The following is a 17950-nucleotide window of genomic DNA, read 5'->3' on the forward strand; positions in this document are numbered from 1 at the left end:
GGGAGTATGCCCCTGACTGCACTAATGAAAGTGACGGGGTAACTGATTAAATCATTGGATCTGCTCCTCTCCTTGTGTGAGAGCTGTCCCTCGAGCCCGGCTCGTGCCCGCAGGGGTGCGCGGCCTCTGGTTACAGGAGGCGTGAGCTGTCACCGGCCCAGCCTGCTATTGACGGCCGGAGTCCATGGTAACGCTAGAGTCGCCGAGCTCCGGGTCCCAGAAACCACAACAAGTGCTGCCTGGGCGAGTAACACAACAAGAGGTGCCTGTGTTTGCAGCCGCACGCCGTCACCTGCTGCGCACAGCGCCTGGAGTCACGGTCGGGGTCCTTAGCGCTTTGCCCTGGGAGTGCTCCATAACTCGGCCGGCCGCCTTGTGACTCTCCAAGAGTTTGTCCTCTCTTTGTCTGTCAGTCTGTCCTGATTTGTGGTCTCAGGCGCTCCCTCGAGGGCTGGTGCTTGGCTGTCGGGGGTTGCTGCATCTGATCCATTTGTTTGGGGTGTCTACATTTTATTTGGGGGAATCGCTCATAGGTTGAGGATTCACTGGGGAATGCACCCCTCAGCGCGTGGTCTCTAGGCTCCTCGTCTTGGGGCGCCGCTCCACCCTCCACAGATCTCTCCGTGCGCCTTCAGAATGGCCTCCAGCGCCACGGACCTCGCCCCTCAGGCCAAGCGGGTTCTAATTTTCCGCAATGGGGACCCCTTCTACGGTGGGCGACGTTTGGTGGTGAACCAGCGGCAGTACCACACCTTCGAGGCCTTCCTCACAGACGTGACAAACAGCATCCAGGCGAACACAGCCGTGAGGAACCTCTACACCCCGCGACAGGGCCACCGGGTCACCGAGCTGAACCAGCTGCAGAGCGGCAACCCCTACGTGGCGGCGGGCTTCGAGAAGTTCAAAGGCATCGAGTGAGTATTCGGGGGAGGGCCAGCATGGCCATCGCCTCCGTATGTTCCGTAAGTATGGCGTGTGCTCCACTGGTCTCATATCAGTGTGTGGAACTGTGGTATCCATCTGCATCCCCTGGTAGGGAGAGTGAGTGAGTGTGTGTGCGCGCGTGGGCGCGCCCACCTGACACCTTGAGGGTTGAACGTGGCGTGTCCCCTTGGCCTCTTACTGGCACTGCCTTGGCACAAAGTTATGCGAATTCCATCTAGACCAGACAGGCATCTGTTTGCCGATTCATTATCAAACCTTGACTCTGACAGTGGAGTAAGGGGGTGGACAGGATGGCGGATTGGGTTGGCAGTAATACTCAGCCATTTGCCTGAGACAGCTGGGATTCTAAATGGGAGCAGGACAGCGTTGCACTCGGTGTTGGGGACGGGCCTGGGCAGTCGATCTCTGAATAGTGTGCTACCACTGCTCGGGACAGGCGACATGACCATATGAGGGCCCGCCTGAGTTTGACCCCTACACCCACCCAGAATTGTCCTCGTTTGACTAGCAGCAGAGAAGACACGCTTCAAATGTTACTAGTGACTTGTACGACATGTAAAAGTGGCTTCAAAGAAATAGAACTTCAAAAAGCCCACGACTCACAGAGAGCAGTCAGACTTTGAATGACCATTCAGCTGGGGCAGTGAAGACCAGCTATTCTGAGACGAGAATTGAAAAATCCCCAAACATGGATTAGATCAGTCTATCACCCCTTCAGCCCTAACCATTAACGAACAAACAGGTTATGACAAGCACAAGGACGAGGTTATCCTGCGTTTCCATGGGTATAGGTTTTGAATGTACATTTCCCTTTTCACCAACATCAAAGTTATTGAATAGGGGATTAGAATTTGACCATCACTTAACAACAAGGCAGGCACCCAATGGAAGCCTTGTCATGCATTTCTTAAATATTGTAATAGTAGATGAATTGACCGGTTTCGTTCCACTTCATACAATTTTTACAGTCAGACACCCGGCCAGTTGGCCAATCACAACACCTCCAGATGGTGGTACAGTAATTCACTACACACACATGCATAATCACTCAAAATGGCTTATGGTGAGTCTGACTGCAACAGGTTCTGTTGCAGCAAGGAGCGACTCCAGTGATGTTGCCATCATGTGTGGGTGAGGCTTCAGCATCCTTTTATTAATTAATAACAACCCAGCAATTAAAATCAATAGAAGAAAACCCTCTACTGCATCCTGGCTACGTGTAGGATGCCTTAAATGTCAAGACCCTGTTTTGGATCTAAAGTGGTCCGTCAGAGACTAAAAAAGGCTCTGTATTCAGGAAATCAATTACTGTGTGCATGCTTCACTAGAACGATTGACTAAGGCATTCTATCTTGCCTCTGTCATTGGGCCTAATACGCCTTTAGTCGCGGTTCTCTACTTCTAAACGATCAACATAATGAGAACTTGTGGTAGAAAAGACAGAGTTTAGACAAGGGTTCTTGGGCATCTACAATAGAGTAATATGATGACATTCCTTGGTATTTCCTCCAGGACTGGCAATTATTCTGTTATGTAAGTAAGGGAGGGAGGTAGTATGTGAGCAGGACTTAAGATAATCATGAAACCTATGGATGGACTGAAATATTTCACCTGTGGGAATCCTCACTCATATCCTGCTTCCAACCAGACGATATTATTCCTCAAAGTCCTCGCTAATTGTGCTCTACACCAAAAAAAAAAAAATAGCTTCTCGTTTTTATGTCATTTTATCCCAGCCCTTTACATAGCACGTTCAAAGACAAATTTCCTTCAGTTACAAGAAAAGGGCTTTCGTTCTGTTGATTCAACAATGCTGATTCTAACGTGGAGTAAAGGATAGCTTTGTGAAGGAGATTGTGGCTCACATTGAAGCTCCATAGTTAGATGAGCAAATGGTTAAGTCAAAAATGTGGCCCTAGCGAGACACAAATTTTCAGGGTTGAGGCGGAATCTTCAAGCAGCGCGAAAATGAGCCAGGCTCTTGGACTATTTGGAAATCCAAGCACATTCATTTGATTTCTAATGAGTTAACATTGAAGGATTTTTGTAATCTTGGAACATCTTATTTCTGTACATGTAATGGACGGGTGCGAATCGCCATGTAGAGTGCAACACAAAGGCATATGTGCTTCTACACCACTGAATTTATCCTCTTTGTTGCATTTTCTGTTGAATGACTCAAAGGTGCATTCATATCGAGGAACAAGCCAGCTCGATGATGCAGATTTTTCTGCAAAAAATGAATATTTCTTGGTACCATTCAGACTGCTTGGCTTCTTAGTTCCCTGATTTTGGACATTTTGGAAATTTCCTATAAAAGTGTGACATTTTGAAAATTACCCACACATTTTCTCTCTTCCTAAATTTGAGGGCAGAGAGAAAGAGTGTAGACACAACAGAAACGAAGACTGAATGACTAAGGCCAAGGAAGTAGAGTTTCAATGGCCTTCGCAGGCACGGACTGAAGTCCTCATCTGCAGTCAGTAGCCCTGTCGATGGCAATGGCCAGCCCCCATGGTGGGAATCACCTCACTGTGCAGAAAACTTCCTTCTGTGCTGGAAAATCCGGGCTTGCAGGCTGCAGCTCGAGCACTGGTGCGGCCAAGTAGTCTCGAGCCCATGGCCCACCCCGCCCCAGTGACGGATATTCGGGTTCGGAACCGCTGGCATGGATTGGCTTAGCATGAATTGACTGAGCATGGATCGTAGCATTGGGAACTTGAAGCCGCTTGCCACTAGTTAGGGAGATGTTGAAGAGTACAAGAGGTGGTTTAGCGTTGTAGGTCCTGCTTTTCCATTAGCACACTCTCACCTTATTAGAGGGTTGCTCACATCCCCCAGGCCTGTTTTGGAGGAATTGAAATGTCTCCTGTTTGCGCATAGTTCAGATAGCGAAGGAATAAATTGATGGTGTGCATCTTCACATGATGGGCGATGCTGCTTCGTGATATATATATATATATATATATATATATATATATATACACACACACACACACATATATATATGTATGTGTGTGTGTATATATATATATATATATATATATATATATAACAACACGTGGAGCGAATGTGCATGCTCAGAGGCGTAGCTACGGGGGAGAGTTTGAGGTGTTAGACCCCCCTAATAAAGGTATCATTTAATAAATAGTTGGGTACAGGAGATTTCAGTTGGGTATGGTAAAACACACACACATCTATGTTTAGAACGTCTTAAATATGGTTATTTTATAAAATGCTGTGTTTAAAGTATACCACTCCAACACACAATCTGCACTCCTTTCCCTTTTTACTGTCCTTTAAGCCCCCTCATGCGCTGCTTCCCATGTAATAATTAACCTGACCCGCCAGTTTGATTGTAAAAAAATCTGAAGGTCACACACCTCCCCTCCCCAACCCCCCCCATTCCCCTCCCCCCAGCCTTACTGACCAAGCTACGCCCCGGCCTTGTGCTTGCTAAGATGTCTACATCATTGCAGACACATTTGGGCATTCTTTTCCAAACATTTTATCTTCCCCCTACCATCTCAGAAGAGGAGTGACCTTATACAAACCAGCACACACTGTCTCTGTGCCTGTATGCCCGCAAACGTTTCCTTTACACTGGAATGTGTCACTGGGGTCAGCCTTACAGGGGACTGCTGTCCCTTTACAGACACACGTTTACCTTTGTACTCCAGCTTGTGTCCCCACCCTGGGGCCTCATTCGGAATAGACATTATTATACAACACTCGGTCCAGTCATGAGTTTTCTGGAGCAGATACTTTAAATGGCACGTCATTCAAAGCAGAGATGGAATTGGTCTGTTGACATCGGTGTGTCCAATCTAACCTTTCCATCACTTTGTATCTGCAGCTATTTGCACACAGGGGAGAAACATTCCAGTGGAACCCGGAATAAAGATGCTGCTCAGGTGAGTGAGTAGTTACCAGGCTGTCACTGCGATTAATGGATGCTGATGGTGTGGCTTAGAATAGTGTGGACAAGGAAGGGGTTGTGTGCGCTATACTGTTCGATGAACACTAACAACGCCTTTATTAATGTCAATATGCGTTTTACTACTTTAGTTAACGCATTGCATTTGTCTGCCCACATCTATTCATGCTGTCCCCCTTCTGATGATGAGTCACGTGGACACTGGGTCTCAGGTCCATCAACACAGATCAGTTGACACTGTCAATGGAAAGCACCAATATCATGGGTGGGGTTGGGAGCTCCCTGACTGGTGTTTCATACACTAGACCTGACCTACAAGCCTGTGGATTAGTAAATCGTAGGCCCAACTATGGCAACACCAAGGGTGACAACCAAACTCCAGGTACAGGGAGCCTCACCGCGAAACATATGGGTACACTTACTGCTCACAGCATTGAGAACACGAGCTAGGGGGAGGGTGGCTGGACCGTGGACCTTATTGTCCTGAGACTTCTAAAAGCACCAAGAGGCCTATTTACAAGCCCTTTGCGCTGCCGGTAGTCACTTTTCCCGTTATTAAAGTGACGCTCTGGCAGCGAAAGTAGCTTGTAAATAAGCACCCAAGTGCCGAAACAAATGCCCAATGCCACACACTGGAGAGTGTTACACAAATATATAGTTACAATGCAGTTTCAGACATTAAATGACACCACACTGTCTTAAATCTGCTGCCTTGGAGCTTTGCTTCTAGATATGGTTGTTGAAATTGTGTTGCGCATCATCCCACGGGTCCGTTGATTCAATGATGACGTTCTGTAATGACCAACAGAAGTCACAAGTAATGAGGTGCACTGGTGAAGCTGGGTGAGGACATCCGGCCAGTCACAAACGTACAACAGATTTGTGGCTACATAACTTGTGTGTAATCGCCTAGTTCATCTGTAGTCTGTTGTGTCCCAGAGGTCTGTCAGTCACTTGCCAGAAGCTGCATGCTGGCAGTTAGATTTTCAGTGCAAACTATATGAATACCCAAATAAAACGACCAAGATACTATATCACATTGTGAACATTTTTAATGCAGTCAAACAACCCATTGCTAGACGCTCTGGGGTGTGCCGCCCCTCGCTGTGGGGTTAGTTCCACCAACATCATAGAGAAACACAATGACCACCACAAAAATAGCGTGCAGTAGGAAATGAAATAACCCAAATGAAATCTGTTAGAATGGACTACTTTAAACTAAACAATGGTTCCCTCAGGGGATGCTGGTAGCCTCTGCTGCCTAGAAAGCATAGGCTATTAGCTTCCCCTGAGGGAACCATTGTTTACTCTAGTGTTTATCCACGTTCCTAGGGACACCGGGTTGCCCCATACATTGCCTACAATTGACTTAAGAAACACAGCATGATCTTAGTGGTATTTCAATTCCATACATTTTTAATTGTTGTCTGATATTCCGTTTCAAATGTCCTGGCATGACTTTGCTTGCCTTCAAATAATATTACTACCCATTGTTCTTTTTCCATATCTTATTCGCCTAAGGATTTATACAGAAGGTAAAACAAAGCTTCACTCTCGAAGATATTTCTGTAACATTGATAATACTGAAATCGAGTAATGTCAAAATACTATCATACAAGACAGATACACATAGGCCCTAATTTAATAAAGGCAGCCTGTTTTAAATAGCAACCGGTAATTGTCTTTGCACTTGGTATAAAGTGGCACGTCTCATTCTACACCCAACTAGAAAAATAGCATACTTTAAAATGTTTCCTTCAAATACCAAAATCCGGCCTTTTAAAACAAAAGATATTTTACAAAACAAAATGAGACTTCTTTAAAGTCTTTGTGCATTTGAATCCACCAATGCACGAGACTCGCGGTGTCTGCCAAAGGACCCTTCCACTTTTGTTCCATGAAGTAAGGAGTCTCTAAGCAACTAAGGTCTCCTACTGCCCAGCTCAAAGGGCATCTGTTGCAGAAAGGAGTAGTGATAAAGATGACTCAAGTGCGTAGCAAAGGTGGAGTAGCAAAGTACAGGTCGTGACGTTCCGCTCATAGGGTTACCAGCGTGGGTCTGATTCAGAACGACCAATGATCCCATATCCAATGACCACTTCCTGCTCACCTCAGATACCCTCTGATATGTATCGGCTATCCAGTTTCTAAGCCACGGTGTCTCCGCCAGCCACATTACAATTCGCTGTCAAAACTGAACAAAAGATCTAAACCAGCCCAGGACAAACAATACGCCCAGTGTGAGGGCGAATTAGTAAATGGCAACACTCAGGGAGATCCGCACAAAAACATGTAACCAAATAACCCTCTCCACACCGCACCAAGCAGCATTCACATGTAAGCAGTACACACATAACATGGGCTCAAGATGGTTGACTTTACGCGGTCTTGATATAATGTTTAGCTCATTTTCTCCTCAATGCATGCCTTTATCCATTATCAATGTCTGAAAGACACAACAAAACATAGCAAGCATTTGCAATGCAATAGGTGTCGCATTAGGAAAGTTTGAGCTATTGGTATTGTAAATGACACATTTTTTATTTATGTGTGGGTTTTGAAAATAGCGAAATTAATAGTTTTGTCATTTACAATGCCAATACTTTTAACTTTCGCAAATGTGACACCTATAGCATTTGTAATGCAATATGTGTTGTATTTACGTGACTTAGATATATTGATATTAGAAATAACAATTGCTTTAAATTTTTTTTATATAATTAATACTTATATAAAAGTTATTGTAATTTATAATGGCAATAGCTTAAACTTTTGTAAAGAACTTTTGTGAAAATTGTGTTCAGTGTTTTTTATTGTGACGAAAATCCAAGAACAGAAGTGAAATATTAACATCTTTTTGTGACATTTGTAATAAAACATTGAGAGAACATATTTGAACTAGTTGTTGTTGAATAGTTGCACAGATTGATGCTGTGGTGGTGCTGAGTAATGTTGTGGTTGCGACGAGTGATGCTGTGGCGTTCAGTGATGCTGTGGTAGCCCATAGTGATGTTGTGGTGCCCCTGAGTGATGCCGTAGTGGTGCTAAGTGATGCTGTGGTGATGCGATAGATGGATAGAGTGCAATTATGTGGCGTGTAACTATATGGCACTGAGTGGTGTTGGAGTGTATGTTGCATTGAGTCCAGTGTAATTATGTGGCGTGTAATTATGTGGCACTGAGTGGTATTTGGAGTGTATGTTGCGTTGAGTGCAGTGTAAATATGTAGCATATACTTATGTGGCACTGAGTGGTATTTGGAGTGTATGTTGCATTGAGTGCAGTATAATTATGTGGCGTGTAATTATGCGGCACTGAGTGGTATTTGGAGTGTATGTTGCGTTGAGCGCAGTGTAATTATGTACCATATAATTATGAGGCACTGAGTGGTATTGTGTGGAGTGTATGTTGTATTCAGTAAAGTGTAATTGTGTGGCGTGTAATTATGTGGCACTGAGTGGTATTTGGAGTGTATGTTGCATTGAGTGCAGTGTAATTATGTGGTGTATAATTATGTTGCACTGAGTGGTATTTGGAGTGTATGTTGCATTGAGTGCAGTGTAATTATGTGGCGTGTAATTATGTGGCACTGAGTGGTATTTGGAGTGTATGTTGCGTTGAGCGCAGTGTAACTTTGTAGCATATAATTATGTGGAACTGAGTGGTATTATGAGGAGTGTATGGACTGTATGGTGTATTCAGTAGAGTGTAATTGTGTGGCATGTAATTATGTGGCACTGAGTGGTATTGTGTGGAGTGTGTGTTGCATTCAGTAGAGAAATTATGTGGTGTGTACTTATGTGGCACTGAGTGGTATTTGGAGTGTATGTTGCGTTGAGCGCAGTGTAATTATGTAGCATATAATTATGTGGCCCTGAGTGGTATTGTGTGGAGTGTATGTTGTATTCAGTAGAGTGTAATTGTGTGGCGTGTAATTATGTGGCACTGAGCGGTACTGTTTGGAGTGTATGTTGCATTGAGTGCAGTGTAATTATGTAGCATATAAGTATGTGGCACTGAGTGGTATTTGGAGTGTATGTTGAGTGCAGTGTAATTATGTGGCGTGTAATTATGTGGCTCTGAGTGTTATTTGAAGTGTATGTTGCGTTCAGCGCAGTGCTATTATGTGGCGTGTAATTATGTGGCACTGAGTGGTATTTGGAGTGTATGTTGCATTGAGTGCAGTGTAATTGTGTGGCGTGTAGTTATGTGGCACTGAGTGGTATTGTTTGGAGTGTATGTTTCATTGTAATATGTAGCATATAATTATGTGGCACTGAGTGGTATTGTGTGGTGTGTGTGTTGCATTCAGTAGAGTGTAATTATGTGGTGTGTAATTATGTGGCACTGAGTGGTATTTGAGTGTATGTTGCGTTGAGCGCAGTGTAATTATGTAGCATATAATTATGTGGCACTGAGTGGAATTGTGTTGAGTGTATGTTGTATTCAGTAGAGTGTAATTGTGTGTGAGGGTGCAGTGTGTGAGGATGCAGTGTGTGAGGGCGCAGTGTGTGAGGGCGCAGTGTGTGTGGCCTAAAGTAGTGTGAGGGCGCAGTGTGTGTGTCCTAAAGTAGTGTGAGGGCACAGTGTGTGTGGCCTAAAGTAGTGTGAGGACGCCAGGAAATGATTCATGCCGACTAACCCGGTATCCTGGCAAGCCGACGGACTTTAAAATTCCGCGGCCGTCGCGTCCCGATTCTGGGTGATCGCGCGGTATCCTAATGCCCGAGGAGCCAGCCCCCATCCCACGAGGCTACCCGGCATTTTGAGGCTTAATTAACCTAAGGCTTTTCATTGTATTTGTCCTGATGATGGTCCCTGATATTTTATAGGGGTCCGAAACGCCGTCGACCTTTTATGCACTTGAACCTAACTGTGAATACTACTAAAATGTCCAGTGCATGTCTGTTATACTCTGTATAATTGTACTGTTTATAGAGTAACGTTTTTTCGCCTTACAAAGCCCTTCTCTGCTGTCTACATCACCTCTTGTACTTGTTCTGTTAGTACTGGACACAGGCTTGTGGTCCACCTTTGGTGATTGTTGGATGGTACCTTTATGTGATTTCAATACATAAATCTCGAGTAAAATCTCTGGAAGACCCCTGTCCGGCTGGACATGTCTTTCTTGAAAGTATAGATTGACTCTGTCTTTATTTTATTCATGTGATATCCTTTAATGTTTGGGACCGCTGTTGTTGTTCAAAAAGTATGCTCCCCATGGTCCCTGCTGACTAAAATTGGGGCCCCTTGTTGTTATTAAATTCTAAAGTAGTGTGAGGGCGCAGTGTGTGTGGACTAAAGTAGTGTCACACATACACACATTCAAATACACATACACTGGTGAAGGCTCGCAGACACACAGAAACAATATGTACATGCTCTCAGACATACACATCAGGTGAAACTTCCCAGAGGCAGTCCTTGACATGCCATTGTGTGTGAGGTTTTGTTGGTGTTTGGTTGCACCTAGTTCCGTGATGTAGTTGTAGGAGAACAGTGTACAGAATAGGGGCGTTGGGGCAGAACGAAGAGGCAGGACAAAATGGACGGGGTGAAAGTGAAGAGAGGGCAAAGAAGGGAGAATGGATTGAGATGCAGATAGAGAACAGAATAAGGAGGGGGAAAAGAAGGAGAGAAGTAATCTGAAGAGGTAGAGGGGAAGTATAAGAGCAAGAAATAGGATGGGTGGAGGAGATTCAATAGAACAAACAGGGCAGAGTTAGGGGAGAAGGCAACAAAGAGGGCAGAGTTAGGGGAGAAGGCAACAATGAAACAGAAGAGGACAGGAAGCGTAACCGAATGGGAGAAGAAATAAGGTTACTAAAACTCAAATTATTCCCATTGTGATTTCCAAGATATGTTTCTATCTATCTTTTTTTTCTTTCCAATAATAAATAAGACTGCAGTTCACTTGGGAATCTTGATTTTCTTGGAAGCCAGTCGAGCGGCTGGAAAGCGACAAAAAAATGGTAGGAAAGGAGTAGTGGGGAAGATGTGTTGTGACTGCCTGCTGTCCATATGTCATCGCTGGTCTTTCCTGTGAAGCTTTGTGACAACGACTTGTTAATTTATGTTAGTAGGAGCGCCCAAGCGGATTCCTTTGAAGTGTTTGAAGTCTTATGCTGGCTGCAAGCAAACCAAATGGTGTGCAATGCGCATGAGCCCACACACATGCACTATAGGCAATCCGCCTTTGGGAGCATTTCTGAGACCCCTACTTAATATCTCGGCCAAAGCATTGCTAAAGCAATGCCTTAGACGAGACCTAACAAAGCATTGCTAAAGCAATGCCTTAGACGGGACCTAAAAACAATGCAGGTAAGGGCACGCCAGCCTCTTCTCCAATGAGAGCTAGGTCTGGGCAATGCAAACCACCCCCTGCTGTTAAAGAATGGTAGGAATGTTAGAATTATGGCCACACCTGATAAGTCCACCTCAATGAATACCTCAATGTATCAGGTTATTTTAGGCACAGTTATATAGGGAATAGCCTCACTAATTTGAAATGCTTCCAAAGAGTACAACAGAAATACTTCTTCCCAACTCGGCAAGAATTATCTTTCAAATATGAGCTTTAAAAGTGCCTGGGAAATGCAGTTATTTTATATTCAAACATATTTCTGAAAAGACAAGTTTTTTCAAGCTAATACACACTTTCCATTTTGGGCAAACACATTTAAGAGAAACTTTCTGGAAAAACACTTTTTTTGCCCCAAAATATCAGGTACTCTTATACAAACATTCCTCCGAAGCCAAGGTATTACCGTCATTTGTAAAGGATGCCGAAAATGGCATCAAGTAGACTTAAGTATTCTAAGAAGGCCTTAGTATATCTATAATACCAACTGTAATACAGGGGCCACAATTGTGCTTGGACACCATAATATATTAAGAATGGTCATTGCAGTGGTGTAATGAAACTTGAGGGGCCCCCCTGCAAAGTACATAAAGGAGGCCCCACACAATCCGCACCAAGGCAGGAGCTTTATTGCCAGAGGCCTGCCACTTGAACACAGTGCCGTTGGGGGCCTCTGGAGCTCTGGGGCTGCGGGGACTCTTGTACGCCACTGGGTCATTACAGTGCTTGGGTAAGCGTTATGCCAGTAACAAACACAGAAGTGCCAGAGATGAACCCCTTAAACTGGGATGCACCAGGTAATTCCAATAGTCCTTGTTAAGAGGGCGGCTTCCAAGAAGGGACACTGTCTATGGTGTAGGTACATAAATCCAGACACATAAACACAACATATACATAAATGTAGTCAAGCATACACTCTCACACACGTACATTTAAACATATACACACACGCATGCATAAACACATCACACCCTTCCATCTTAAACAGGCGAGGTTGTTACTTGTCTTTTGTTCTCAAACCAGCCCTTGCTCTCCTCGGTTCTTTAAAAAAAAAAAATTATTTGTATTTGTAAAGTGCAACATGTATCCCAAGGGACATCACGGCGCTAGGATAAACGGAAAACTGTTTAAAGTGGGAAGTAGTACATGCTAAATACATCAGATTTGGAGCCCGAAATCCGAAGGAGTCCCTGCTTGAAACCTGAAAAGAGCCACGGGGCATATCATCAAGGCAGCGTAAAACAATTATCGCCGCTTTTGCGTCAGTTTTTGAGCGAAAAGTGACGATAATTGTAACGCCATATCAGCATGGACAAGCTAACGTGTGAATCCATGCCTTAGCACCCATTTCCTTTGCACCTCCCCTCGCTACTGAGATGCCAGGTAGGCGTTCCAGTCTGTAAGTCAGCGAAAATAATCGCTAACACAGCTACCCCCCACTAACAAGTAAATCGCTAAGCTGCGTAGCGACATAAAAAGTAGTGCTAACTGTGTATATTGCCGATTTCTTACGCCTGCAATTTTTCCTACTTAGCCATATCTATAATGGGAGGTGGATTGTCATGCTGAGTCCACATCTCCCTATCTACAATGTTTTCCCTAATGCGGTCTTATATCGCTGGAATTCCTGCGATATTGCCTCTTTCCGCTGCTATTGCTGGGATTTCTATTGCCTCGGCGATGAGCGTTGGTAATAGTGCGCTAACTAGGCGATAGAATCCGGCGATAGACGGCGCTAGTAATGTGCATGTTAGGCGCGGCCAGCAATAATTATCACTGCCGCTTGATGATATGCCCCCACGTCTTCGTTTTCTTTATGAAACTGGCATGATTTTCCATGAGATGAAGCTCTAATGGGAGGTTGCTTCAGTGGGTAGCCGCCAAGTAGGTAAAGGAGCGATCCCCCATCCTGACCCTTTTGATGCGTGGAATTTTGACCAGAGCGAGGCTGCCGGACCTGAGGTCACGAGCGGGAACATAAAATTCCAATTTATTGTTCAGTATTCTAGGGCTAAGTTTAAATAATGCTCGATGCGCATGGCAAAGGAACTTACACTTTGCTCTTGTCTGATAGGCAGCCAGTGTAGATCTTTCAAACAAGCTGAGGCCGAGCTATACTTAGCTTTGTTGCGAACCAGTTTGGCTGCAACATTCTGCACAACTTGTAGTCGTAAAAAAAAGACAGTCGGCCATGCCAACATAAAGCGCATTCCTGCAATCCAGGTTGCTAGTCAGTATGGCCTGGGTAATGGTTTTCCTCCAATTCAAAGGGATCCACTTGAAAAGTCTCTTGAGTAGTCTGAGTGTAGCAAAACCTTTGCCACAAAGAGCTTGGACCTGGTCCTGCATGTTTAGTGCATTATCTACCAGGATTCCCAGATTTCTCACCACATGTTTGGGCATGGGGGTAGTGCCCAATGACTGGGGCCACCAGGTTGTGTCCCAAACTGAAGATGCAGCTCCGTTGTTCACACAGCCGGCTCACACACTTCCATTTTGTCTTCTGTAGCCCCACACTCAAGTGACTCTGCTCTGGCTACTGCTGCCACTTTACTTTCCTGTCCAGTGTTCAAATCTGTTGTGACTGACTCAGCGGCCCTGCAAAATGGCCACTATCCACGCCACTTGGCTAAATTGAGAGTGGAGACTGGTGGTCATGATGCAGGCTCTGCACATTGTGCGTGAGCGTTAGTGTGGGGCCCTGCTACTGGTCTGGCTTACTGCCACAATTAGGGTCTGAAGATGAGCCAGGTTGCCTTCTTTAATGTACCCAGACTCTATGAATGACATACTTGTGTGTGCTTCACTTCCATACGATACTCCCAGGGAACTGGCCAGTTATCAGTAGTTCTGAGCTACTTCATTGAAGTCCTGATCAAGATAAAATGAAGCTTGAGGAAACCTTGGAGGATTGAACAGTTGAATAAATTGAGTCTCTGGCCTCTAGATCCTGGGAGGACTCTCAGGTGTAGAACGGATACTCCGCACCCACCGCGCAGAAGTACACTTCTGTGTCTTTAGTGAGTAACCATGATATAGTTTAACCATATGATTTCTTGCCCCTTCGATTATACAAGGGGTTCTTAGTTTACTCTGACCATTGAAAAAACGGATCTTAGAATATATTAGGGCATTACAAAATATTTACATGTACTATGAAATGACAAAACACATGAGATTATATCAAAGTTATAATTGGAAAACAATGAAATACTCTGGAATGGCTACGGTACCCGCCAGTGAGATGGGCGGGGACAGAACACTTAAATTAAGACGCCTGAGTCCAGATTGATCATTAGTTTCAGGACAAAACCACACCATGGTTTGAATGGGGATGAAGAATTACACGTACACTTGAAGTTGAAAGCATTTGTAAAGCGCACGGTCACCGAGCGGTTTCATGGCACTTATAGATGTTGCTGGAGAATAGCTAGAATATATCCATCAGAGGAAGATTAAATGTACAACCTTAACATAATGCATGAAACATATCTATATAGGACAATGATTGATGACCAGTAAGGCACTTAGCCAAGAAGAATAGTAGTAGCAAATGATGTTATTGTACTTTTATACAAATAGAATTGGGTCACCCAGTGAGGTATATGATCCAGTGGCCACAAAGCCATCAATAACATGGACTCTGAGGAAAAACATAAGAAAATTAGGATAATAGGACCATAGTCCCAGATGCGTATGTCAGCGTAAACTAAGAACCCCTCGTATAACCAAAGCGACAAGAAGTAATATAGTGAAACAATATCATGTGCTGGACATATACTTGATCTTAAAACGATTACAGTAATTAATTCATGATAGTAGGTGGACATTAATCATCCCATCAATTAACTCACTGTTATTATGTTGAGGTATCACTCTGTTATTGTAAATACTGTTGCAATAATGATGTTTGTTTGTAAAAAAAAACGATGGAGAAACACAGATATGAAACTACATGTCGCACAATGCCTCATCAAGGGTGATGTGGGCTTTCACGTATATATGGAAAGTAAAGATGGACGATACTAACCATGAACGAGACCGGTGATGGTGGCAAGCGAATAAATTAGCTTTAAATAAATCCCTGGAGTGCGTCGTATTGTTTTGCTGAGAAATCAAGAGAATTGATTCGTCCTCCCCCGACTGCACCAGCCATGTTGCACGCTGACCTCGAATCAATTGGATGGAATATATCTATATTATATACATATATATACATATATATATATATATATATATATATAATACTTCTCCCTCAGCTATGCATGCTTGCATGTAGGCTGGTGGGAGAGGTGTGTCCTCATGACCACGCATAGAGAATGGTACAAATATATCGTACACTATTGGCGGTATAATGACAATAGCTGTCTGGTTTGGAGCGGATCTAGAGAGTCAGCTATTCAGTTTGTTGAAGTTATCAACGCTAACAGGCTCAATTTTAAATGTACTGCTACCATAGATAATTCCAGTGTAGAGTTTCTAGATGTCTTAGTTTACATCAGTGATGAGAAAATACATGCTAATCTTCACCGCAAGTCCACCGCAGGAAACTCTATTCTACACGCTGATAGCTCTCATCCACACCATCTCATCAAAAGCATACCTTACGGCAAATTTGTGCGCATTCGAGGCCATCACAACTCCTTATTAGGGTATGACCTCAAACGGCTTGCTTCTGTTTATCTGTTCACAATTTCTTCCAGTGACCCCACTTTGCCTAATGTGTTTTGTAGGATCTCCTAACAGACCCATGAACGAAGGCTGTAAAGTTGCTGGTTCCAGGAAGGATTAGGGAGCTTGTGTTAAGATAACACAATGTCACACTACACGAGGAATTGTTCTGCTAGACTGATAAAGGGAAGATGACCGGCTCCTCAAAGACCTATCGAGCATTTTAATGACTATGAGATGTTTGAGAGATTATTCAATGACAAAACGGCAGGTTAAATTAGTAATTATTATTGAGACAACTGCAGCGTACTATATGTAGAGTCACTGGTACAATACTCAGCAGCTTAATTCTTTATTTAATTGAGGGGTATTCGAGGGAGGGATTGTTCTGCAGGTCTAATGATGATAGCATGATCAGGTTCATAAAGAATTGTCCAGCAGTGCTAATGGCAATATGCCACACTGTGTTGTTGCCAATTACTGGCTCTTTAGTGCTTTTACATGCAGACGTGTGTGTCTGCGATTGTGGGTTTGGTCAACGAGGGTCATCAATGAGGCTTTAGACAGAATATGCCCCATATAGTGAGAGCACAGTAGTGGTGGATGTTTGGCTTTCCATCTAGTTTTGTGGTGGATTATTGTGACGTGCTAGCCAAACCATGCGAACTTGTCTTTGTGTGGTGTACCACTTTGGGTGTATGGCTCATGTGAAAGATTGCTCAGCGAGTCTAAGGGCCATAATAAGGACATATGGAGGTGTTCTTAAATAGAGACCAGCCACGAGGGGGTGTGAAGCATATCTAATGATGAAAGGATGACATAGTACATGAGAGATTTTATTAATGGGTTTTATCACCATACGGTGGCAGGATCCATAAGGGATTTGTAGAATGGCTCTTATGTCAGTAAGATGGCAGGGGTGATTGGAGGGATTCAATGAGGGATTTGAAGCCGCTAATTGAGTACGTCTAATAAAGTCTGGGTGGTGAGATCCAGGAAAGATTGACAAGCTAGTCAAGGATGAACAACTGGCAAGGTATGTGGTGGATGATTTAGGAAATGTAATAACAGTAACATTTATAACAAGGATGGAGGGCTATTTCTTTATCTGGAGGTGCTAGAAAGAATCTAGTTGTCATAGAAGTCTGTTGGAGACAGCGAGAAGTAGATGATTGGTTAGAAAAATGTCAATGCTTCAATCTGCAAGAACACCTCAAGGGCGAGCAACATATGATATGATGGAACATCCAATGAACTATTGATCAGTAATTGGGCACATGTCATTTTGATTTGATTTCAGGGCGGAATGGCTATGAATCGAAAATTGAACATATCTGCTCGCTGGAGGAAGAACATCCAGATGCCTTGCATTATACAGTAAGCTTGTCACCCTACTTTGGGTGATGTTGGAGCGAGCTGTTGTGAATGATGGATGAAACCACTCATTAAAACTGAAAGATGTGTTAACGGACTCTATTGAACAATTAGAAATTGTAACTTCTGTATGTCAACAAGGCACACCACTGATCTGTGTCAATCTAATAACAATCACTCACAATAGCAATCCATGCATTGCTTGTATAATACGGACACGTCAATACTGAGGCGAGATAAAGGCGTCTGGTCTGACTCTGTGGCATGGAAAAATATATACCCAGTCTACAAGTAATGTGGTAGGGATTAAGCCAGATTATGAAATGCCACAATCTGCCACATTTTAATTTCTCACATGTTACGTTTATCTGTGAAGCCATAACAGAACAGAACAACCTGGGAACAATGCTTCAGGAACATTATGGGGTTTGTCTCGTCATCATCAAGTACTTGCAAAGGCACATCCAAAACGGTGGGAATTTAAACATTGACAAGTTCCCGGCTCCTTCAGCAGATGTAGGGAGATAAATGAACATGAATGTATGAAAGCTTTTGTTCTGGAGAGTGAGCATTGATTACTGGAACTAGTTCAGATTTGGAACCATGCCTGCTGAATGACAGTCACCAGAGGTGGTTAGAGATGTTACAGGGATGCTGGTGGA

At 43.8% G+C, this 17950-nt stretch overlaps 1 protein-coding gene across 2 annotated transcripts in view; it reads left to right on the forward strand.

Annotated features, from left to right (window-relative positions):
* Positions 1–407: 407 nt before the first annotated feature.
* DCDC2B (doublecortin domain containing 2B) overlaps positions 408–17950 on the forward strand; it is a 131715-nt gene continuing 114172 nt past the window's right edge. For both annotated transcript variants that reach the window (XM_078680688.1, XM_078680689.1), the window contains exons 1-3: positions 408–914; positions 4802–4859; positions 17215–17291. In XM_078680688.1, the coding sequence (XP_078536814.1) occupies positions 637–914; positions 4802–4859; positions 17215–17291 (413 nt within the window). In that variant the 5' untranslated portion in view covers positions 408–636. The remainder of the gene's footprint in view (positions 915–4801; positions 4860–17214; positions 17292–17950) is intronic.

The sequence above is a fragment of the Lissotriton helveticus genome, chromosome 3_1 (assembly GCF_964261635.1).
Source record: "Lissotriton helveticus chromosome 3_1, aLisHel1.1, whole genome shotgun sequence".
Classification (NCBI taxonomy): Eukaryota; Metazoa; Chordata; class Amphibia; order Caudata; family Salamandridae; genus Lissotriton; species Lissotriton helveticus.